At 30.2% G+C, this 24,668-nt stretch overlaps 3 protein-coding genes, 1 non-coding gene and 1 pseudogene across 4 annotated transcripts; 3 read left to right on the top strand and 2 right to left on the bottom strand.

Annotated features, from left to right (window-relative positions):
* The first annotated feature begins 1,666 nt into the window (after nt 1-1,666).
* Nucleotides 1,667-5,770, top strand: LOC107006931 (annotated as a pseudogene).
* Nucleotides 5,771-5,780: 10 nt separating this feature from the next.
* Nucleotides 5,781-7,104, bottom strand: LOC107005473 (xyloglucan endotransglucosylase/hydrolase 2-like). Its single transcript, XM_015204072.2, has 3 exons — nt 6,764-7,104; nt 6,487-6,680; nt 5,781-6,317 (listed from the first exon to the last, which is right to left on the bottom strand). The coding sequence occupies exons 1-3, from the start codon at nt 7,037-7,039 to the stop codon at nt 5,915-5,917; spliced, it is 873 nt and encodes a 290-aa protein (XP_015059558.1). The 5' UTR covers nt 7,040-7,104; the 3' UTR covers nt 5,781-5,914.
* A 4,770-nt stretch (nt 7,105-11,874) lies between these two features.
* Nucleotides 11,875-13,163, top strand: LOC107005521 (xyloglucan endotransglucosylase/hydrolase 2-like). Its single transcript, XM_015204134.2, has 3 exons — nt 11,875-12,213; nt 12,297-12,490; nt 12,626-13,163. The coding sequence occupies exons 1-3, from the start codon at nt 11,938-11,940 to the stop codon at nt 13,026-13,028; spliced, it is 873 nt and encodes a 290-aa protein (XP_015059620.1). The 5' UTR covers nt 11,875-11,937; the 3' UTR covers nt 13,029-13,163.
* A 4,151-nt stretch (nt 13,164-17,314) lies between these two features.
* Nucleotides 17,315-21,089, top strand: LOC107007464. The gene is made up of 5 exons (XM_015206089.2): nt 17,315-18,082; nt 18,205-18,282; nt 18,980-19,053; nt 19,126-19,233; nt 20,794-21,089. The coding sequence occupies exons 1-5, from the start codon at nt 17,419-17,421 to the stop codon at nt 20,905-20,907; spliced, it is 1,038 nt and encodes a 345-aa protein (XP_015061575.1). The 5' UTR covers nt 17,315-17,418; the 3' UTR covers nt 20,908-21,089.
* LOC114075441 lies at nt 19,688-19,793 on the bottom strand. Its single transcript, XR_003575889.1, has one exon. It is a non-coding gene; the product is annotated as a U6 spliceosomal RNA (small nuclear RNA).
* Nucleotides 21,090-24,668: the final 3,579 nt, after the last annotated feature.

The raw sequence follows: 24,668 nt of genomic DNA, 5'->3' as shown, positions 1-24,668 counted from the left end.
ATAAATTTATGGGGTACCCCTTAAGATTAACGAAATTTATATCAATCTCATATATTTAGGGGCTAATTATTTTATTTTGAAAGAATTTAATTATAAAAATTTTGATTTTTTTTTTTTGAATACATTACGTAATGAGATGAATGTATTTAACGAATTAGATGGGAGAGATGTATCAAAGAAGTGATAAGATTGCATTTGAGGGAAAATATGAATGTATTTGAAATAGAATAGAAATGTATCCAATTAGGGATTATGGATGTATTCAAAAGTGGATAGCGATATATCCAAAAGGGATACGTTTAAATACTCATTGCTTTCTTTTCAATCAAATTATTTATAGTTACCATTTACCTAATCATTTTTTGGAAATTATTCTTAGTTACCACTTACCTAATATTATTTTTGGAAAAATACTAAATTTTATTTTTTAACAATAAAAATAATAACTTTATCCAACAGATCACAAATAATTTTTAGTTTCGGTTGTTTAAGACTAAAAAATGGTTTTCCTGTTACAACTTAATTTTTTTTTTACGTTATTGCTAAAAAAAGGTTATATTGTAGTGATGTTAAAATGATAACCAAGAAGTAACTATCTTCTAGTTTATTTTATATTCAGATATTATTGGTTCATTTTTTTACTTTATTATTATAGAAGATTATTAATTAATGGAAAAACAAGCAATTTTCATAAATAAAAAATCTTGTATTTTTGGCCACATGATCTCTTTCCAGCCGACATTGCTGCAGTGATATAGGTAAGGACGAAGCTAAGCAGGGTTCGAATGAATTCATTTTTTTTTAAAAAAAAATTTGTATTTGAAGTAGAAATTTTATATATATATATATATAATATTGAAAATAGGATTCATCTAATTTTTCAAGTCATATTTATTAAATTGGTTCATTTTGACCAACATAATTGAGTTGATATATAGCCTCAATTAATTTATGGAGAAAAATCGTCAATTTTTTTTAAAAATTACAATATGGTATGCATAATCATAATAAAGAAAAATGAATTTTATTATGCATAAAAATAAATTATAAGAAGATAAAGAAGGAAATTAAAATCTAGGAGTTCGACAACTGAGTTATAAATTTATTATTTAGCCCATTTCAGTCAAAGTAGTTTTTCGTGAATTACATTATGAACTTATAACACATTATTTATTACATTTCGACTCAAATAGATTTTGTTTCAAACTCTAGTAATTTTTTACACGTTAATAATTCATCTATTTATTTACTTATTTACTCCACCTATTTGATTTGATCCACCTATTTATTAAGGCCAAACATCACAAATTTCACTAGTTTAGAGCCTAATGATGTATCTTTTTGTGAGTTCTTGAAATTATTATTCGTATCAGTTACATATGGTAAAAATTAGGTGTAACTTGCTTCATATACTGGTTTCTTTGTATATGTATAGCAAATTATACAACTATTTTCTTTGTATATGTATAGCGAAATATACATATATTTATGTTTGTTATAGAGCGCAATTGCGCAAAGTATAGTGATAGCATACAAATATGATTTTTATGTTTTCTATACGTGAAAATTACTCTTTTATAAATTAGGACATACATATATACATACATTTTGGTTAAAATATAACTGTATAATTGATTGAAGCATTTTGAGCTAAAATATATACTTTATGAAAATACAGGAATGGCCACTAAAGAGCAAGCTAAGCCCTGAGCTGTATGGACCTCCGGAATCAGCTATGACAAAAGAACTAATTGAACTTGAAATTGGAGGATCTATGACTGTTGAAGAGGTATAAACAAATCCTTTGCCTTTTTGAAATTGGAAGAAAAATATATTATTTATATTTTATTTGTGAACATACGATATATTTAGTCAGACATGTGATATATTGGATTATTTTATTTGTACAAATGACCTTTATCGAGGTCATTCTTCAAAATAATACCCCCCATTAGCTTAATATAGACTATATTTCATGTACAACGTACTGGCCTGTCCGTGCAAATGATCCACAGACAAGCCAGTACTATACATGATTATATAGGGTGATCGATTCGCAAGAATGACATCTATAAGGGTGGTCTTGAATTTTTGGTCCTATTTATATAGTTAATAAACATATTAAAATTTTGACTATAAAGTCTATAAAATATCATATTCATTAGATTATACATGATCTATAAAGTCTTCCTTCTAATAGTTTTGACTCTTGAGTTACACATATCAATGCAGGCAGTTCAACAAAAGAAGTTGTTCATCCTAGATTATCATGATTTATTATTGCCATATGTGAACAAAGTGAATGAACTCAATAAGACTATATTATATGGATCAAGAACTTTATTCTTCTTGACACATGAAGGCACATTGAGACCTTTGGCTATTGAGCTAACTAGGCCACCAATAGATAATAAGCCTCAATGGAAGCAAGCATATTTCCCAAGTACTTGGAATGCCACTGGTGCTTGGCTATGGAAATTGGCTAAAACACATGTTCTTGCTCATGACTCTGGCTATCACCAACTAGTCAGTCATTGGTAAGTATTTCATTGGAACAAAAATATTCTTTAGCGATGATAAATACACACATTAATAAAGAGTGTTAAAGTCTTTAACGACATTGGTTAAGTGTCATTAGATTCAGTGTCACTAAAGGTTTTAGGGACATATATAAAGAGTGTTAATTGCTGCTAAAAATATATATTTAGTGATAATTAAACTATTGCCGTTAATTAATGCCGCTAAAGATCATTTTTGATGTAGTTTTTGTTAGCGTAAAGAACTTTTTAAACTATGATTAGGTCAGAGTAAATGATATTTAAGATAAGTCTTCTTAAAACGTAAGATACGTAATATGAAAATAAAATTGACTATCTCTGGAATCGTGTAAGATAGGGATAAGATCTGTGTATGCTCTACTTTTTCTCAATCGCACATGTGGAATCACATTAAGTATGTTGTTGTTATTGCTTAAAGAGTAGTATAATCATTACATATATTCTTTGATTTTGATGATATTATGCCTAATTTTTCTCCAAAATTTTGCAGGCTAAGGACTCATTGTGCTACAGAGCCATATATTATAGCAACAAATAGACAACTTAGTGCAATGCACCCAATATATAGATTATTGCATCCTCATTTTAGACATACAATGAAGATAAATTCCTTAGCTAGAGAAGCACTTATTAATGCAAATGGAATTATTGAGACTTCATTTTCCCTTGGCAAGTATGCAATGGAATTTAGTTCTGTTGCCTATGATCTTGAATGGAGATTTGACCTAGAGGCACTCCCACAAAACCTTATTAGCAGGTAATAATTCATTAATCTTTCTATTTTTCCGTTTTTCGATCGGTGGTTGATATCTATTTTAGGATCTGACTAATTTAAATGCACGTCATAATTCCCGATTTAGGGGCAAAGGGCTCTCAAACATAGGCTACTTTAACTCAAGATATGTGGTTAAAGATTAAAGTGCGTGCTTAACACTCTATCAGAATATTTGGTGATCGATCATTAGTCTTATTTTCCACCCGGTGTTTGACCTTGCTTTGGGGTCCAATTAATTTGCATTTGCGTTGAAAAATCTTGTTTTAAATGTAAAATGCTTCCAAACAAAAGCAACTTTATTCACTGGGTCAAATGTAAAATCTTTGATAAAACATAGAGGGGTACTTATCATGTCATCGCAATCTTTTATGGTCAATTGGTCACTAAATCTTTTCTCTTAAGATTTATTTTTGAGTAATAGATTTTATTCACTAATAATGTAAATACTATTTATACAATCAGATCAATTATAAGATATTCGCAAGTAAACCATTATAATAAGTCTTAATTGGCTACTTCACAAAAATGTAAATTATAGAGAGCTATTGAGTATATAAGTAAGCAGACCTTATCCCTAGTGACATGTATAAAATTGTGCGGATCTAGGTCAAAAGTGGACAATATCAATAGCGGGCTAGGCCGTTTCATTTACTTTAATATAGACATGTTGTTTTTGTACGTTGATAAGTACTATACAACCAGGGAAATTCAAAATCTATACATATAAAAAAAAATTATATATAGTATAATTTTTTGACGAAAAGGACAGACATTATGCTCGTGGCTTCTACCCCCTTTCACTAACATGTTATTTTGTTGCATATATAACAGGGGATTGGCTGTGGAAGATCCAAATGAACCATATGGATTAAAACTAACAATAGAAGATTACCCTTTTGCAAATGATGGTTTAATACTTTGGGACACACTTAAACAATGGGTAACAAATTATGTCAACCATTATTATCCACAAATAAATCTAATTGAATCTGATATAGAGATTCAAGCTTGGTGGTCAGAGATAAAAAATGTTGGCCATGGTGACAAAAAAAAATGAACCATGGTGGCCAGAGTTAAAAACCCCAAATGACTTAATTGGTATTATAACTACAATGATTTGGGTAACTTCTGGCCACCATGCAGCAGTTAACTTTGGCCAATACATTTATGCAGGTACACACCTTACCTTTTTTTAAAAATTATTTTTTATTGTTCTTGGTATATATATATTATAAATGAAATAAAGGAAAGTCTCGGAGCTAGCAACAGTAAAGTTGTCTTCATGAGACTTAGAGAGGTCACATGTTCGAACTGTGAAATCAATCACTAATCCTTGTGTCAAGATTAGTTGGTTAGGTATTTACACCCTACGACCCTCCCCGATGTGCAAATGAGATTGTTTCTTGCATTAGACTGACCTTTAGTATATATAATAAAGTTAAATCATTTCAAAACAATTTAACTTGTACACACTGACAGTATAAATGATTTTTATAATATTTGTGTACTATGGTAACTTGTTATAGTAGGTTATCTATATATATATATATACACTATATCAAAAATGATCTTTAGCGACAATTGATTAACGATAATAGCTGAACTGCTGCTAAATATGTTTTTTAAGGCAATTATGACTATTTGTAAATGTCCATAAAATCTATAACGATGTTAGATTCAATGTCAATTAACTAATCACGATAATGATTTTAGCACTCTTTGTTAGTTAATGTGTATATATAGTAATGCTAAAAACTGTTTTTGTTGTAGTGATAATGAAGTGTTGTATTTTATATGTAGATTACTTTCCAAATAGGCCAACAATTGCTAGGACAAAAATGCCAACTGAAGATCCAACAAATGAAGAATGGGAAAATTTCTTGAATAAACCTGAGGAGGCATTGATAAAATGCTTACCTTCACAACTTCAAGCAACAAAAATAACAGCAATTATGGATGTTTTATCTAATCATGCTCCAGATGAAGAATATATTGGTGACAAAATTGAGCCTTATTGGGCTGAGGATCCTGCAATTAACGCGGCGTTTGAAGTATTTTCGGAGAAACTGAAGGAACTTGAAGGGATTATTGATGCTAGAAATGTTGATAGTAAGTTGATGAATAGGAATGGAGCTGGTGTTATGCCTTGTGAATTATTAAAACCATTTTCTGAACCTGGTGTTACTGGAAAAGGTGTACCATATAGTATTTCCATTTGAATGTTGTAACAAAGTTTAATATGAAATAAAAGATGATGCTACCCAAATGTACTAATAGGTCCTTTGCTATATATTTACTGTTGATACGAACTGTTTAAATTCTGTGTAAAGTCAAACTAGGTCATTCTGTTTGCTGGGCAAAAGTTCAGTTGAAACTAAGTTATAACTTGTATTTGTAACTCCATATTACAAGAACATCAAAGATCAATATTTTATCATACAACATAGTTAACAGAAGAAAGTAAATCATACACATTACATTACATATAGATAAATAATACAAATTCAGCAACAAAATGAGTAGCCAACAGAACCCTGTATTATTGGTACAAAAGAATAAAGAATTCGACTCATTTGATTCATTAAAATCTTGAACTCTTGCATTCAGCAGAAAAGCCTTGAGGAAACCTCTTAGAATCAGCACAGTAATTGTAAACCATGTGTTTGGTCTGCACCCATCGTAGTCTATTCCGTCCCTTACCATCAAGTTCATGTGTCTGCCATGGCTTCGCGTTGTTTGTTGAACCGATGGACTTACATGAAGAGGCACCTGATGATACTGCACAACCATCAATGTTAATGTTTCTGTAATAAGCAGTGAATGGTGCAAGTGCCCAATCTGTTTTCACTCTGCCTCCTTGTGTTGCCCATTCATCTGCATTCCATAAACTGCAGTAAACTTTCATTGCTTGACTCTTTGGGAATGGAATTCCGATGCTTTCGTGGTTGTTGAACACTCTAATTGGACTGTTATCTACTAAGAACCTGAATATATCGAAAAATTAGTAAGATCAAATGTAGTAAGACTAATCATCTTAACAAAATATGAATCATTTTAACATGTTGTAGCACGTTATATGACTCTTTTAGGTGATCTGATAGTGTAAAAACTCAGAGTAAATATACATTGTGAGGTGATTTTGTGTTAACTTACACTATGCGATGAGGATTCCAGACAATGGTGTAAGTGTGAAACGCGGCAGTTGGATCAAACCAAAGATGAAATTGTTGTTCTTTGTTTCCTTTTCCTTGTGTGTATACATTGGTATGGATAGTGTAAGGCTGACCAGAGACATTGCCTAAGAACTCGAAATCGATCTCATCATGCCCTTCTCCTTGTGAAGATAACTAACAGAGGAAAAAAAACAGAACATGATGACATGTTATAATGAGAATGAAGTTCAAATTATAATAAGAGGCCTTAAACTTACGAAGAAAGTTGTTACAGTGCCAGCAGAGTTTCCAGGGACGAGTTTAAGTTGCATATCGAATCTTCCAAAAAGGTACTCATTTTTGGATTGAAAGCCAGAGCCAGAAAGTTTATCAAGAGATAGGGCAAGGCCTCTACCGCCTTCTTGTATTTTACCGCGTCCTTCGCCCCAAGTAATGTCTACATCTCTATAGAAATTACCAGCTGAGGCTAGTAATTGGATACTCATTAGTATTGAAATAAGAAGAAGCAATGTTGATGAAAATTTAGAAGACATGATTTTCTAAGATGATGAAATTGTTAAAGAAAAAATGTGAAATATGTTGATGTTATTGGTTTGGTTAAATGAGGCTTTTTATAGGAGTAGGACATAGTAGGAAGGATCTATTTGTTATGAGAGGGAATATGGGGCAACTGGAGACAAAGGAATGTGAGCTGGAAACTTTATTTTATTCACAATTATTGTGAACCATAATAATTACTTGCGCGTGGGGTCCTGGTTTTTTCGATTATGTATTTTAACACGGTAGATATTTAGATTTGTATAATGTTGAACAAGTAGACATATACAGACTAAGCGGCTTAATACACGTTGGACGCCATATAAGACGTCTGTAAGATGCATGCATCTATTTGTTCAACATTTTATAAGTTTAAGTGTTTATAACTCAATACACGTTGGACGCTGTCATGGCATACTCAAAATTGAAAGTCATATATAGCAGTTGATGTCAAGTTAAAATATATGTTTCAATCACTTCAACAAAAATGATCATTAGCGGCATTTAATTCTTAATTACCATTAAATATATATTTTTAGCGGCAATTGTTACTCTTTGTATATGTCCCTAAAGCCTTTAGCGACATTGATTCTAATGACACTTAACTAATGCCAGTAAAGACTTTAACACTCTTTATTAGTATCAATATTTAATGCCGCTAAAAGTTATTTTTATTGTATTAAATAGATTATGTTGTTTTTAATTATTACGTAAGCCCACACATCAACAATTTATAGTAAAAACCTACGAGAAATATAGAGTGCGTACTAAAACTAATTATTAAATAGTAGGATAAAAGATAAAATATATTTATTAAATTTAAAATAAAGACAAAATAAGAGAGAAAAGAAATAATGATGCAATCACATCAAATTAATTATTACACAAAACTAAAGTTTTCGTTATTACATAACAATCAAATATTATAAATTTAAATAATAATAAAAAATAACCATATTATTTATGAAAATAAGATCTAACTTTGATTACCACATCTGAACATGTCTTATGAAATGTCCAGTAGAATACAGCTATTGTGAAAAATATAAGGGCATGTGATTGTGTGAATTACTTGGTTTGCAGAGTAAATTATGGGCTTTATTTGTATTCTTTTACCACTAAAGTATATTTTTTATTATCCTATTTTTTGTTTAATTATCCTATTTCTTGGATATTGGAAACAAATGGATCTGAATACCATGGAACAGCTGTTATCTATTTTTCAATTTAAAAAATTAACTAATATTAGAAACATAAAAGATCATTTGGTAAAATATATAAAATGGTCTTATACAACGCGATTTAAATTAATCAGACTAATGGTTATATATATACCAATAAAAATAGAAAGAGAAACTTCTCTTAATTATGAATATTATGGTAAAATAAATAAAATCTTTTTTCACTCGAAAACAAGCTCAGTACTTAAAAGATGGTGGAAGCATCATTATCTGAAGATAAACGCAAACAAAATAGGAGAGGAATACTTGTGTTAGACTGGTAAATAATAACGTGAACAATAGTAAAAATACAAGTATATAGGTCAAATATATTTTTTTTATAATAATATTTAAACATAACGAAGTAGAAGTAATTGAGAAAAACAACTTAGTGATTATGGTTGTGCAAAAGATATGAACGGTTTTAATTAGTCTATCCACTAGATATCAGATATCAAATGATTATAAGGAAAATGTCTGAAATATATTTGAATTTTGATCGAAATTATTGTAACGATACCAAACTTTGAAAATGACCTTTTACCCCCTGCACTATTTAATAGTGTATTTTAAAGTAGGCATAGTACGTATATTGGACCCTAAACTTGGATTCAAATTTTAACTTTGACCTTCAACTTTCATAATGCACTAACAGACACTTTAACTATCCAACTTTTAAATAAATAAACACATAAGTCCTATATGACACAATCCACGTAGGACAAAAAATGACATGTAGGACATGTGTGTCTATTTGTTCTACTTGTGCACAACCAAAGTTGAAGGACATAAATGTGATTTGAAACTAAGTTAAAGGGCAATTTTATGTATTATGCCTTTAAAGTATGTGCCCACGTGAACATCATGAATATTGCATAATTATAAACAGTAACGTGTCCATGTGGCACATATATACCTTTAAAAACACTATTAAATAGTGTAGGGAATAAAAGATCCTCCATAAAATTTGATATCGTAACAACAATTTCGATCAAAGTTTTAAAATATTTTTCAAACCCTTTCCCCATGATTATACATACTAATATATCCATTCGTAAATATTACCAACACTCGATATGTATATATATCATACTATACTACAATACTTAGCTTCGTGAACAATTTAAAAGATATTAAGCTCATTTCGATTACTAATTACTAACATAAAATTAGTTGATTTCATGTAAACATTTACCCCTAGACTATGGAATCATATCTCAACCCAATAAGTGGCTATACCAAATAACATATCTTTTTTTTGTTATACCAATAAAACATATCTTAATAACATATTAAGTCAATTAGCATATATTTATATGAGACATATCTCAACTTAATATGACATAGGTCCAATTGTCCAAACACTTTGAAACATGAAAATAATTTGAGCATAAAATAATGCATATATTATTGAAATATAATTAATAGTCTTTTCAATCATTCTAGTTCTAGGATTCTAATTGTTGGGACCTTTGTAATTCTCAATTATCAAGATGGATGCATAGAGGTTTATGGAGGCTTCACTGGAAATCATGTGCCAGAAATAATCCATACATCATAGTTTTAATATTTTTTCAACTAACAATGACTAATAATTCATAAAAAATTTCAGGATTTGTCAAATTAATTTATAATGGTATATATAGGACAATCTCAATTAATTTGAGATCAAGGCATAATTATTGCTGTTGCTTAATCAATAAGAAGTATGGCAATTAATATGAGTTGTGCTTGCATTTAATGGCGGAGGAGAAATTTCGACTAAGTGGTGTCAAAATATATATAAGTAAAATCGCATAAAAGCTAAGTCGTGTCATTGTGTCAGTATGTATATTAAAAAAATATTTCAATCTAGCTACATAATGTAATTTTTTGACGAAGGATATCAATTCTCAAGTATGTGTAGCTCCGCAACGGGTTACATTTGGATGATTGAGATATCTTCACTTTTAATTAAAAGTCTTAAGTTCGACCTCTAGAAATGAAAAAGAATCATCTTAGAAAGCTTCCCCTTTAAAATAGCCCTTTAGTATGTGAATTCAAATTTAATTGAATTCTAATACGAATAACGAAATCTAGTGAAAAAATAATTTAAAAAAAAGAAAAGAAATATGTCTTATATACTCAGGGAAAGAGTTTTGTTGCTTAGTCCTCTGACATTTATATATAATTTTCTTGGACGGGATCAATTTTAACCTCATAGTAAAAGGATATGTTTGAAAATTGTGAATTATCTATGAAGCTTCTAAATAATACTCCATCTAATTTTCAACTAAAGAATGCAATGTAATGATTCGAAGTAATCCATATAATTCAAATCGTTATCGTAATTCATAAATTTTAAATCGTAAATGTGATTACAATTAGCTAGTAATATTAATCATTATAGATGCAACGAGGTGTGCATAAGCTATGGTGGAAGTCATGTGTCAAAAATAATTGACCAAACATTCATAATTACAATTCAACTAACGATGACCAACTATTCAAAATTTGCCCAATTAACCTAAACTATTTGAATTTTAGGTATAACTTATTTAAAGGATAATGAACATTCATATATAATTGATTTCAACTGATTTGAGATTAAGAATGTAATTATATTTTTATCTCATCAATAAAAATATGATCAACATGAGTTTAGCCTTTAATTGCTTATACAGTATTTGACTAAGCTTATAAGATAGTCAAAACTGATTTATCGAGTGTTCATTAGAAAGACAAATATATTTTATGAAAAATTAAAATAGATCAATGTTCGTTTTGGATGAGGTCAAAATTATATTTTTTTGGCACATGACTTCTGACAGTGTTACATATTTAAATTTTGTTATGATCCATTCTTTATTTTTCATGTAGGTTTGGACCTATGTCGTATTAAGCACCGTCATGAATTATTTTGTACCAAATGTTTGGTATAATCATTTATTGCTGGTTGAGATGCTTCCATAAATGGTTTGCATGGTGAGTTCAACCTATTTTATGTCATGTAAAATAAAATTTCAAAAAATAATTATAAAATAATTTCACTTCAAAATTTAGTTATATATTTTTCTATTGTTATTATTGTTTGAATTAGTTTTAATCCATTTAGTACTTGTTATTTTCTAACAGCATAAGCATCGAGTATTTCTATCTAACAAAACTTAAGCAGATGGAAGACAAACCTTTATTTGTATCTGAACAAAAATCCCCTTTGAATGATCAGTTACAATTACAAATAAGTAATTGCACCAAGAATGTTGGTAAATATTCTCTGTAGAGCTAGATCTGCACAAATTTATTTTTCAAACTACGAAATATTGAATCTTAATAATATACATATCTTATAAATTTAAATTTTACGTGACATCGACTGTCAGTCCTACTTGATCTGTTCTCATTAGCTCGCCCTACCGTTAGCGGCATTACAAGTACATTTTCAACCAAAAAAAAAATTAGAACCCCACACGCATAGAATAATTCTTGTATGTATCCAATGAATTTAAATAAACAAAGGTTTCCAGCTCATATATAGCTAGCCCTTTGCCCATATTTCTATCATAAAAAAAAAAAGGATCCTTCCTATTATATTTTACTTCATATTGCACCTATAAAAAGCCTCATTTAACCAAACCAATAACATCAACATATTTCACATTTTTTCTTTAACAATTTCATCATCTTAGAAAATCATGTCTTCTAAATTTTCATCAACATTGCTTCTTCTTATTTCAATACTAATGAGTATCCAATTACTAGCCTCAGCTGGTAATTTCTATAGAGATGTAGACATTACTTGGGGCGAAGGACGCGGTAAAATACAAGAAGGCGGTAGAGGCCTTGCCCTATCTCTTGATAAACTTTCTGGCTCTGGCTTTCAATCCAAAAATGAGTACCTTTTTGGAAGATTCGATATGCAACTTAAACTCGTCCCTGGAAACTCTGCTGGCACTGTAACAACTTTCTTCGTAAGTTTAAGGCCTCTTATTATAATTTGAACTTCATTCTCATTATAACATGTCATCATGTTCTGTTTTTTTTCCTCTGTTAGTTATCTTCACAAGGAGAAGGGCATGATGAGATCGATTTCGAGTTCTTAGGCAATGTCTCTGGTCAGCCTTACACTATCCATACCAATGTATACACACAAGGAAAAGGAAACAAAGAACAACAATTTCATCTTTGGTTTGATCCAACTGCCGCGTTTCACACTTACACCATTGTCTGGAATCCTCATCGCATAGTGTAAGTTAACACAAAATCACCTCACAAATGTATATATACTCCGAGTTTTTACACCTAAAAGATAACAACATGTTAAAATATTATCTCAAGATGAACTACATTTGATGTTACTAAAATTTTTCGATATATATTCAGGTTCTTAGTAGATAACAGTCCAATTAGAGTGTTCAACAACCACGAAAGCATGGGAATTCCATTTCCAAAGAGTCAAGCAATGAAAGTATACTGCAGTTTATGGAATGCAGATGAATGGGCAACACAAGGAGGCAGAGTGAAAACAGATTGGGCACTTGCACCATTCACTGCTTATTACAGAAACATTAACATTGATGGTTGTGCAGTATCATCAGGTGCCTCTTCATGTAAGTCCATCGGTTCAACAAACAACGCGAAGCCATGGCAGACACATGAACTTGATGGTAAGGGACGGAATAGACTACGATGGGTGCAGACCAAACACATGGTTTACAATTACTGTGCTGATTCTAAGAGGTTTCCTCAAGGCTTTTCTGCTGAATGCAAGAGTTCAAGATTTTAATGAATCAAATGAGTCAAATTCTTTATTCTTTTGTAAGAGGTTTTTGTTGGCTACTTATTTTGTTGTTGTTGTGATTGAAATTTTCATGTTTGCCCTTTTGTTATCTTAAATAGAACAGCTTTGACATTTGTTCAACTTTTGGTTCATTCATATCATTGTCGTTCACAAATTCAAACTCGTATTTGCATTTATCATTAATGAAACTTCAGCGTAAAGTGAATGGACTTTACGTATCCAAGTTCTTCGAGAACAAAATTTAAAGTTACGTTTCAAACTTCTTACTATAGTTTAAAATTACAGTTAGGACAAGGCAAAATGAGAGATTTTCCTAACAGTGGAGGTAATATTAGATCAAAATTCAAAAGGTGGGGGAAATTGCTTAGTTTTTCTCATTATAACGGTAAAAAAATTGACCTTTTTCTCCGAATGTGCTATAAATCACTAGTTTTTCTTTGTAGTAAAAAATATTTGAAGAAATTATAATTTTAAAAAAAATGCTTTTACTCTGAATAAATTAAGAGTGAAAAAACATCCAAAATACAGATGAGAGAAGTATGGTCTGAACTTGACGCAGATTATTAACTTCGTCTCAAAATTATTAATAGTTTTAAATTTTTTTTATTGTATTAACTAAATTTAGATACACCTTGATCTACCTCATGACATAGCAATTGATCTCAAACTCTTGTACAACCACGAAACTCTTAAAAGAAGATCGAGAAGTGTTAAAAATACCTTTAAATTTGATAAAAATTTAAAGGTGTATTTCAGTCCTGTTGCGAGATGTATTAAGTTTATGTTATTTTAATTTTTTAGGGAGACAAGAACTTACATTTTAAAAAATTCTTTTTTTCCGTTCCTAGATCTGATATTGAATGACAAAGAGGATCTTATCTCAAAGAAGCGCACAACTTTAAGATGCAATTGGCAGAATTATAAACAAGTAATATAATGTGATATTTCACATGTATATTAATTTTACAACCAATAACTAATAAGTTAACCAGACATAGATCTAGTCAAAGACATTATTGCACACTACTAGATTTCTTGTGAATCTAGCTATTTTGATTCCTATGCTATTGGTGTAAAATAAATTTGTACTATTAGTCTAGTTTAATCAATCGTTATATGTTACTATTTCACTCGTATTACATTATCAGATTCAACAATTATTAGAGGTGTGACACTTAATAATTTTTTTTCTTGTTGGATTTGACATCACAACTATGAGTTTTCCTCCCTCGATACATCCAATAGTAGCCTCCGGAACAAGATCCTCAAGTCAGCCTATGATCTCATCCAAATGAGCATTGTTTTCAAAAACGTTTTTGAGGCGAGTCTTGGGACGGAACGTATCAAAAACACTCTGGGCGTAAATTAAATACGTAGATCCATAAGGCGTAATTCCTTATAAAATTTGCGGCGAAAGTCCTAAAATTTGAGGCGTAAGCCCCAGGCATAAAAACGTAAGTCCTGGGCGTAAATGCTTTTTTTTAAATTTCTTTTTTTGCTTTAAATCATATTTTTATTATTGGTGTAATAATATTTCTCAAAATAGTTTTATAATACTTTTTTTCTTAATTATTGATTATTAATACTTATCTCAAATAAAAATAACAAATCATTGAAAGGTTTACTTTTGCTTATTGTATTAGTAATAAAACTTTAATAATGAATATACATGAGACTACGCCTTATGGATCTGTGGGACTTACACCTTGTGTCTCAGAGCTTACGCCTCGTCGTGTATTGTATAAAACGTCTCGCCTCACGCTCCCCGCCTTTTCAAACACTGCAATTGAGTAATAGATATCTATATATTTATGCACAAATACATGAATCTAGATAATTATATCTTCATCTTCATCTTTTTCTAAGTATATAGTTAAGACATAATTACATCAAATACATGTATCTACACATAAATACATGTATTTGAACAACTATAACTTCGTCTAGTTCTAAGTATGTACCTATTCATAGATACGTCACAAAATTGATACGAAATAGATGTATTTATGCACAGATACATCACATATACACTGGATATAATTGTGCCCTGTTAGAACCAGTCTTAACTATGAACAGATACACTGGATATATCAATGCATTTTTTATACCGGAGACATGAAATTGATACCGAATACACGCAAATACATAGGATACGTCAATGCATATTTAATACTATATACATAGATACATGAAAGTGTGAAACACAGATACAAAAGAAGTAGAGATATGAGGGAGGGAGAGAGGTAAAACACATTCGCTAGATACCATATATCTAGAGGCAAATATAGTGTATCTAAAGGCAACTCGATCGAAAAATGAGTAATTATTGAAGGGAAAATTTCATATATGTCAAACGGATGTTATGAAATTACATTTCATGGGCATAGTTTACATAATTACATTCCATGGGTATAGTTTAGTTTGTTAGGTGACTCTAACTTTGTATAAAACGTTTTTTTTAATTAAATTTATACAAAAAAAATTATTCTTCAATAAATGGTAACAATAGCACAAAAGATGCTAACAATAAATTCACATAATCCCATGATTTAAGCAAAACATTCAAAATCAAATATTTCCCCAAAAAAAGAATTCTAAAGCTATAGAAAGACAATACCAATTCAAAATCAAATATTTTTCTATTTTTTTTAGATAATCTATGAAACACACACACACACATAGATATATTTATATATAAATTGATTATATTGTATATATTTGCGAAATTGTATATAATTTTTATACAATATTTGTGTGTAATTGATTTTGTGTTTTAAACTGTATATGACCATCATATATTCTTTTAATTTTTTTGGGTAATCTGTTTGTATACAATATTTTATTATGTTCCTATTTTTTCTTTTTGTATAATTCTAGGAATTTGTATAATGTACAATAATTTGGTATATATATTATAGTTATATACGTGCATCTGTGATTTCATGTTTTTATTTTTTTTAAAAAAAATTAATGATTAAACTGATTGTATATAATATTTATTTGTTAATCGTATATATAGTAAGCTTGAAATATGTTTCTATATTTGAGGGTGTAATGTTTATATATACAATATTTTATTATGTTCATAATTTTTTGTATATATCGACGAATTTGTATAATATATTATAATATTATAGAATGATTTACAAATTTCTGTATACAAAATTAAATAATTGTATACAAATAGCTATTGCCTCATAAGGCTTTGTATATGTTACCTTAATATACAACCCACTATATACCTAACTTTAGTAATTGGTATACAACTAATAGAATATACAATTAAGAACTGTTTCATAATACTTTGTATATATTTACTTAATATACAAACCACTATATACATAACTTTGTAATTTGTATATAAATTACACTACCTGATGTTCCCGATATTCTTCAGATTTGTCCAGTTCTGAAGAGGCAGATTCAATCTCTTCTGAATCAATGTTTATGACTTTTCTCTTACTTCCACCTTCAACAATCTTAATGCCGCTAGATTTCGCGTTGTTGATGACTTTATGAATTGCCATTGGGTCATTTTTTTTCATGGTTCTCAATTCTTCAATAGATTGTTCAACTTAAACTTGTTTATGTTTTGCCATAGACCCTACATTAACCCAGAATCCTGAGTTAACCCAATTGAAACGAAGGTGGATTATCAACAACATTGACATGCAATGACTTACCTCTCGTAATCTTCATACATGGACATAAATCATCTATTCTTATTTTAAAAGACTTGTAATCTGATAAGTAATAAAGATTTTTAAAAAAAATATGAAAAAACTAACAATCATACTACATATACAATTGTTGTAGAAGGAATCAAGAAAAAAATATAGAAAGCCATGAATTTGGCGGTTGCCTATGAAAAGTGGAAGAACATCGGAGGGAGAAGGTCAAAATTTTCCCAATGGAAATTGAAATTAGAAGGGAAGAGTAATTTTAGGAAAAGATATGGAATGAGAATAAGAGAGATAAATTTGATTTTGAATAAAATTATATATAAATCTTTGGATGATTATTTTTATTCTGTATACAAATAGATAGTGGATTCCATTAATTATGGTAAAAAAATTGAAACTATATTTACTAACTGTAAATAAATTAAACTATACCCTTATTAACTAATTACATAGGGATGTTTGCCATCCATGTAATTTTCCCATTATTGAAATGAAGCCTCCCTAAGTTCATATAGGCCCAATGATTCCTCTTGCCAACAATATATACTCAAGCCCAAATTTCTCAAAACCTCATCAAATTTCCAACTAAAAAAGGTCTTGTCCCTCAAATTTGAGTGGCTACAAGCCAAAGACAACATTCTTGTCACCCCACCCTGTTTTTTGTGACAAATGTAGAATGATGATGTACAAACATGGAGATTCCATTAAAAACTTTACCTTATCTACACACATTATACATACACTTCCTTAATCAAACTACAACTATAAATTTTTTTGGTTTATTCTTGATTATGCAATCTACTTCAATTACACCATGGAACACTTACTTCCATTACATTCCTAAAAAATTTCCCTTCAAACAGTCACTTCATTTCAAGAAAACACTTGTTACTTACACACACAGTTGTCACCAAGAACAAGAGAAGCATACTAGACAGAAAGATGTATATTGGCAAGAAATGAACTTTTCTGTTGAAAAAGAGAAACCCCATTACAGAAATGATGTAAAAGAGCAGGGGGTTGAAGTGATTGTTCATTCGGGCATTCGATCGAACAGTTGGTGGGCAAGGATTAAAGCTGCATTGGGGCAGAGGATTAATGTAGAAGGGGTTTCTTTTTCTGTTGGGATTTTTTTTAAAGACAAGCATTTGGCAATTCCACATGTGTTTGTGCAAGATATAAGGTATATTGATTGGGCTGAGCTGAAGAGAAGGGGATTCGAAGGCGTGGTTTTCGATAAGGACAATACAATTACAGTTCCTTATTCTTTGAACTTGTGGTCTCCTCTTGCTTCATCAATGGAACAGTGTAAAGCTTTGTTTGGCAACAACATTGCTGTTTTTAGCAACTCTGCGGGTAAATTTCATTAGGAATTCGTATTTGGTATCGTGTTTTTTCTTGTAACTTTAATGTTTAAAGGTGTTTCTTTTTTTTGTTTTTCTGCAGAACTGAGTGTTTGATGATTTCGGAATTTGTAGGACTAGCTGAATATGATCCTGATGGTAGAAAAGCTCGGATTCTTGAACGTGCAATCGGAATTAAAGTCATTAGGCATAGTAAGTTGTTCCTGTCTATGCCTATGCTATTTGCATCCGCTCTTGTGTGACGGTGTTTGATTAGGACATATTTAAGACGTTACATGTTATTTTACTTACATTTGAAGTAAGCATTGAAGTATTGATTATAAAGTTAGTTTGATAGCGAAAGCGTCACATCAAAGTTTAAAGTATGAGGAATTACATGAAGTTGAGTTCTTGAAAGATTAGAAAGTTGTGTAGGGTAATATTATTAGCTGAATTGGATCAAACAAGTGTGTAATCAGAGGCGAGTTTATAGGGTTCGAACTGTCATTTCACCTATAGCTTGTCTTCGTTATTGGATTTGCAGTATACTTAACAGATTTCCTCATGCAAATACAAGGTCTAAGCAAAAACTACCGAGTTTGCCCAAACCCATTGTGAATATTCTACCTCCGCCTCTATGTGTAATATAAACTATGATGGGGACTATAACTTTAAAAATTACTTATTTACTATGGTAGCCTTTGTATCGTAATTCTCTTTTATCACTTAAACCAACCTCTATGTTGCTCACACTCTTCACAAAATGGAACGGGGTGCACGTTGTATCCTCCAAAACTAGAGTATTTTTTAAGGACCCGACATCGGTGCAACAACATTTTTTGAAGATCCGAACAACATAGCATTGAGTTACTGCGACTTGTATATGCTGTTTTTTTAACACTAAATATAGGGCTGAAGAAGCCAGCTGGAATAGCTGAAGAAATTGAAAGGCAATTCGGTTGCAAATCCTCGAGACTTATTATGGTAGAAGTGGTTCTTCTTTCCTTTATTTTTTTAAGGTTTCTCGATCCTTTTCTCATTTAGCTTCTTTTGCAGGTGGGTGATCGGCCTCTCACAGACATAGTTTATGGAAACAGAAATGGTTTTCTTACTATTTTGACAGCACCATTAAGTCTCTCACAGGAACCATTTATTGTGAAGCAGGTAAAGCTTCTCAAACCTGCCTTCTGGGATGAAGCTAATAAAACTTTTTGTTTATTCTAATGAATTAATATTGATTACATTACTCCTTTGACATCATGTGATTTATAATATTTCAATTTACTAAGGGATATAAAAAACGGAAAATAGATTATCGAACTGCTTTGACTATTTGTTTTATAAGAGTTCTCTTGGACTACCAAACGTAAGCTTTTTCTCTAACTCGCATGTTTGTACTAAAGCTAACTCCTATGTTTGTACTGATTTTTGGATCTTCTCTTCTTTTGATTAATGATTTCTCGACCTTATTAAGTTGCAGATATGCTATCTGCATTGTCATATTTTCTTTAGTGTGGTAATAACTTTAGCTTGTGTTCACATGGAACAAGCAAGTTGAAAGTTTTAAGCTGATTCTCTACCTTTGAGTGCCACTTTCTTTTTTCCCGAAAAGTTCTTTTAAGATTTCGACCATTTCTCAATCTGTGTGTAACATCCTTGTGCAAAGCCCATGCTAATTCTTCTCTGTATAGTTTCAACTTTCAATATTATCGGTTATCCCCGAAGGGGGTTCTTAGCCATTTTCTCTTTTAGTCCTCCGACCAAGACAGACATTGATAAGATTCATTACTGGTACCTATTTAATTGTCTACTGATGGTTTTTCTTTACTGGATTTCATCTCAAAGTTAAATGGCATAATAAATAAATGTGCCCTTTAACTTGGCTTCGAATCACATTTATGCCCTTCAACTTTGGTTGTGCACAAGTAGAACAAATAGACACACATGTCCTACATGTCATTTTTTGTCCTACGTGGTGTCCTACGTGTATTGTGTCATGTAGAACTCATGTGTTTATTTATTTAAAAGTTGGATAGTTAAATGTCTGTTTGTGCATTATGAAAGTTGGAGGTCAAAGTTAAAATTTGAAGCCAAGTTTAGGATTCAATATATGTATAAGTTAAATCCTTGGTATTGACTGTAGAGAGAATGTCCCATTCTCTTATACTTGAAAATCTCAGCTGAATTACAAATTCGTCATCAGAGGCCATCTTTTGATGCCTAAAACTATTTTATATCACCCCTTTGCATCAAACTACCTGTCTTCAATAGAATTGGCATGTATACTGAATAGGGGAAAAGGTCTTTCGAAAATAGTCTCTCCACCTTCTCAAAGGTAAAGAGGGTAAGGTGTACACTCTACCTCCCGAAACCGCACTTGTGGGGACTACACTGGGTTCAGGGGCGGAGCTACAGCTTGGTAAGGGTGGTCAGATGAACACCCTTCGTCGGAAAATTATGTCGGGCATATAGGCAAAATACTGCTGAATGAAGGAAAAACTAACAAGGCATCTTGGCACAAAGTCAAAATATTAAGTTTATGAATTCTGAATTTTAGAATAACGACTCCCAGTGCTAATAATTGGGTTCTAAATTTAATTTCGGTACATAGTTAACTAATTTATTAATACACGTACATGGTTTAACCAAAAGCTACTGAGTTCGACCAAACTAGTATCTGGACTTCTGCCTCCGCCTCACTTCCTTTCGTTTTGGTTCTTGCAGGTTCGGAAACTCGAAATGGCCCTTGTGAACAGATGGTCTAGTAAAGGGATAAAACCAATTAGTCACTGGCTTCTTCCTGATTGCCAGTATTGTATAAAGGATGAACTACTATAGTCTTCAGGATTTTTTTTTTTTTGGTGAAGATGGAAAAGTATATGTTAAACAGCCATCTTTGTTACTACCACTAGCTATTTATTATAAAGTAAAAGTACTTGCGTTGTTTTACCAAGGCATATTAGGAGATGTATGGTATAAGCCGAATTTACACTACATGAAAAATGATTATTAGCGACAAATTAAGAGCTAAATATATACTTTTAGCGGCAGTTAACATTTTATATGTCCCTAAAGCCTTTAGCGATATTGGTTTTAATGACAGTTAACTAATGCCGATAAAGACTTTAACACTCTTTATTATTGTCAATATTTATTGCCGCTAAAAGCTGTTTTTATAGTAGTGCCAGTAGTTTTGGTTCTGACTCTGTTAATGAGTTAGTGGGTTGAGAATCATTCAGGATGAGACAAAGAGGTTGTTTTCGAAAGACCCTTAGCAACAAGATAGTAAGCAACAAGAAACCGGTGCAAAGTCTGTCAGAAGGGAGCAAGGACAACAATAAAATAATGTGATAATCAACGTTATATATCAAAAACAAGAACTACAATAAAACAACTAGTAAAATGACAAAACACCAACCACACTAAGCAAGACAACCTTACACTACCTACTAATATGCTATTATAAAACGTGTTTTTCACGCTTTCTATCTAAGATCACATCTTCGGTAACTTGAACCTGCATCATATCATGTCTTATCACTTCTCCCCTGATGTACTTCTTCGGCCTACCTCTACCTCTCCTCATGCCCTCTATAACCAACATCTCGCACATCTCTTGCTACATATCTTCTCTTAACATAGCCAAACCATCTCAATCATACTTCTTATCTAAGGTCATCTCACCTTGTAACCTAAGTCATTGAAATATTAAAATTTTCACCAAAATGGGTGGCACAAATAACAAATTGACATATGTTCAAAGAAGAAAGGTTAGGCTTTCCACAATAATGATGGGAGGGTCAATATAAATCATTAATACAAACCTACCTCTTGTTTTTTTATAAATAATTATGCCAATAGAATATGGGACCTCCTTATATTAATTATGGTCTCTCTCTCTTCTTCTTTTTTTTTTTTAATTATTTACAGTAACAGAATCTTTTTGTGTCACCATTTAAATTTTACTCATATTAATAATAAGTATCCCCTCCGTATCATATTAAATAGATTTTAATTTGAACAATGTACCTTAATATATATATATATGTGCTCTTTAAACACCATGTTCTTTTGAATATGTTATGTCAATTTATATAAGGACGTATCATTAAACATGAAATTAATTAGAATATCAGAATTAAAAACTTAATAAGGTCAGTTCACACATGATATTTTTCTAACTTTTCAAATGTCCCAATATAAGTAATTGCTTAAAAAGAAAAAAAAGAATATCACCTTTCCAAAAGATTGTATGTCAACTCTTTATTATTTCATTTATCTCGTAAAACTATCACTCTTTTTATACTAAAATATATACAATGATGTTGAGTTAGTCTTCACATATCTATTGTCAAGAGGAAACAATATTTAGTCAATTCAATATCGAAGTTTTTTTTTTTAAAGTTCTTTCTTGTTATTTGATACTAACATTGAAGCCTAATTATTATAATTTCTGTCGAATAAGAAATTGAACGAAAAATAATAGTCAATATATTTCAATTATTTCGAGTTGCGCCGCAGTAGTCAATATATGAAGTTGATAGAAGAATAATAACTAAACTATGTTTTTGACGAGTAAGTTTAATTCTGATTCAAAAAGCGCTAGCTATATATTTAACACATTCAAATTAAACTTTATTTTCAGAGAGTTGGACACCAAAATAGAAGGCTCCTAGCCAAAGGCAACAAAACATTAATAAGACTCACTAATGGTGAATTGAAGAAAATATTAAATATATATAAAGATAATTTTTATAAAATAAATAAAATAAACCTAGCTGGTATATATATAATTCCAACTACCAGGGACCAGTGATGGAAGTAGGGAAACCACACTTTTTTCTGCTGATTCAGAAAGCCAAATAGTCAAGCAGAACAGAGTTATATTTATTATTAATTCGTGCATATTTATTTGTTCATATTTGATTTGATAGGTCTAATAATGAATACGTTTTCATTAACGGATTAGAAAATAAAAGTATAATATTAAAAATTTGAATTTGAAAACTCTTAAACTACTAAGTTAATCAGTCTTTTTATTCGTATGTTCAGGAGATTTAAAATCGATATAAATGCATATTAATAAAAAATATTTTATATATATATATATATCGTACAATTTTTTATCAGATGAACTCCAAAGTCCAAAGCAACTCTTTAGATCCATTTTTGGACACACTCATTTAAGAAATTATAAATAGAGGAGATACAATAAAAAAATATATTTGAATTATCGTTCTTTTTCTTAAAGTTTCACATTTCAGTTATCAGTTTTTTTTTTCCTATCTAAACTATGAATCTATCACTATTTATGTATTAAATCTATCTAATTTAGTAGATGGTGATAGTTTAGATAAAAAAAGACAATTATAAGTAATTTAGTTTATTTCAAAATGTGTTTTGTTTTAATATATAAATAATGATAAATTCAGATATGAGTTTTATTATTAGTAGTTGAAGTGCATACACAACTCACCAAAATAAATAATTTTATTATGTCGCTATAGTTATTATAAGTCATTTAAATATCGTTAAATAGAAAAAATAAAAATAAAATATCACAAGAAAGGGACAATAGTTTATTGTCTTATTTCCTACCTACCGTAATTCACAATGTGCTTTTTCACCAAGCTGAGATCTGGCAGGGCCATCACGTAATTATTTTTTTTCTTAATTAAAAATCTTAAATTTATATTTCAAATATAAAATAATTTTTAATAAAAAGCATTTTTTCTTTGAATATAAATTTAAATTTATATATATATATATATTAATAAAAAATACTTTATATATATATATATATATTGCAGAGTAGAGCATTCATTAACATTGAAATATGGTACTACATTGACTGTCGGTAGCAGTACAAGGACAGCTTTAAACATCATTAACCTAACAACCTTAAATTCATCATAATTAAAAAAAGAATTAAGCTCTTAAGTGCAATATTAGACAAATCATAAGAATGTACTCCCTCCGTCCGGTATTTTTTTGTCATGATTTATATTTTTAGAGTTAAACTATAAAAAATTTGACTAACATTTTAAGATGCATTTTTTCATCATATTAATATGCAAAAAAGATGCAATTTATAGTACTTTTCATATAGTTTTAGAATATCTAATTTTTTTTATTTAAAATATTAAATTAATGTGATCTAATTTACCTTTAAAAATTAATCAAATTGACTTTCGATAATCGCAATATAACAAACATTTCTGGACGGAGGGAGTATTAGTTAGGTTGAAATTATTTTTATCCAATATTTGATTTCGTGTACTAAAGGTAATTCTATTTTTCATTATGCTTACTATGTACTATTAATAACTCTTATATTGCAAATATCCGATTTTACTTGTTCGGTTTGAAAAATTTAAAAGATTGTTTTGTCATTTTGTTGCTAATTCACTTTTATTACTAAGAGTGTGTTTGGTAGAAAATGTTTTCCAATTTTCTCATGTTTGGTTGGGACAAAAGTTTTGGAAAATGTTTTCCAAATCAACTCATTTTCCTCAAAATTAAGGAAAATGACTTCCTTTAAAAAATTAAGGAAAACATTTTTCAAAACATTTTAAACTCTCCCCACCCCCACCACCACC

The sequence above is a fragment of the Solanum pennellii genome, chromosome 12, assembly GCF_001406875.1.
Source record: "Solanum pennellii chromosome 12, SPENNV200".
Taxonomy (NCBI): domain Eukaryota; kingdom Viridiplantae; phylum Streptophyta; class Magnoliopsida; order Solanales; family Solanaceae; genus Solanum; species Solanum pennellii.
Note: the sequence above shows the minus strand (reverse complement) of the source record. Positions and strands in the feature narration are given on the sequence as shown.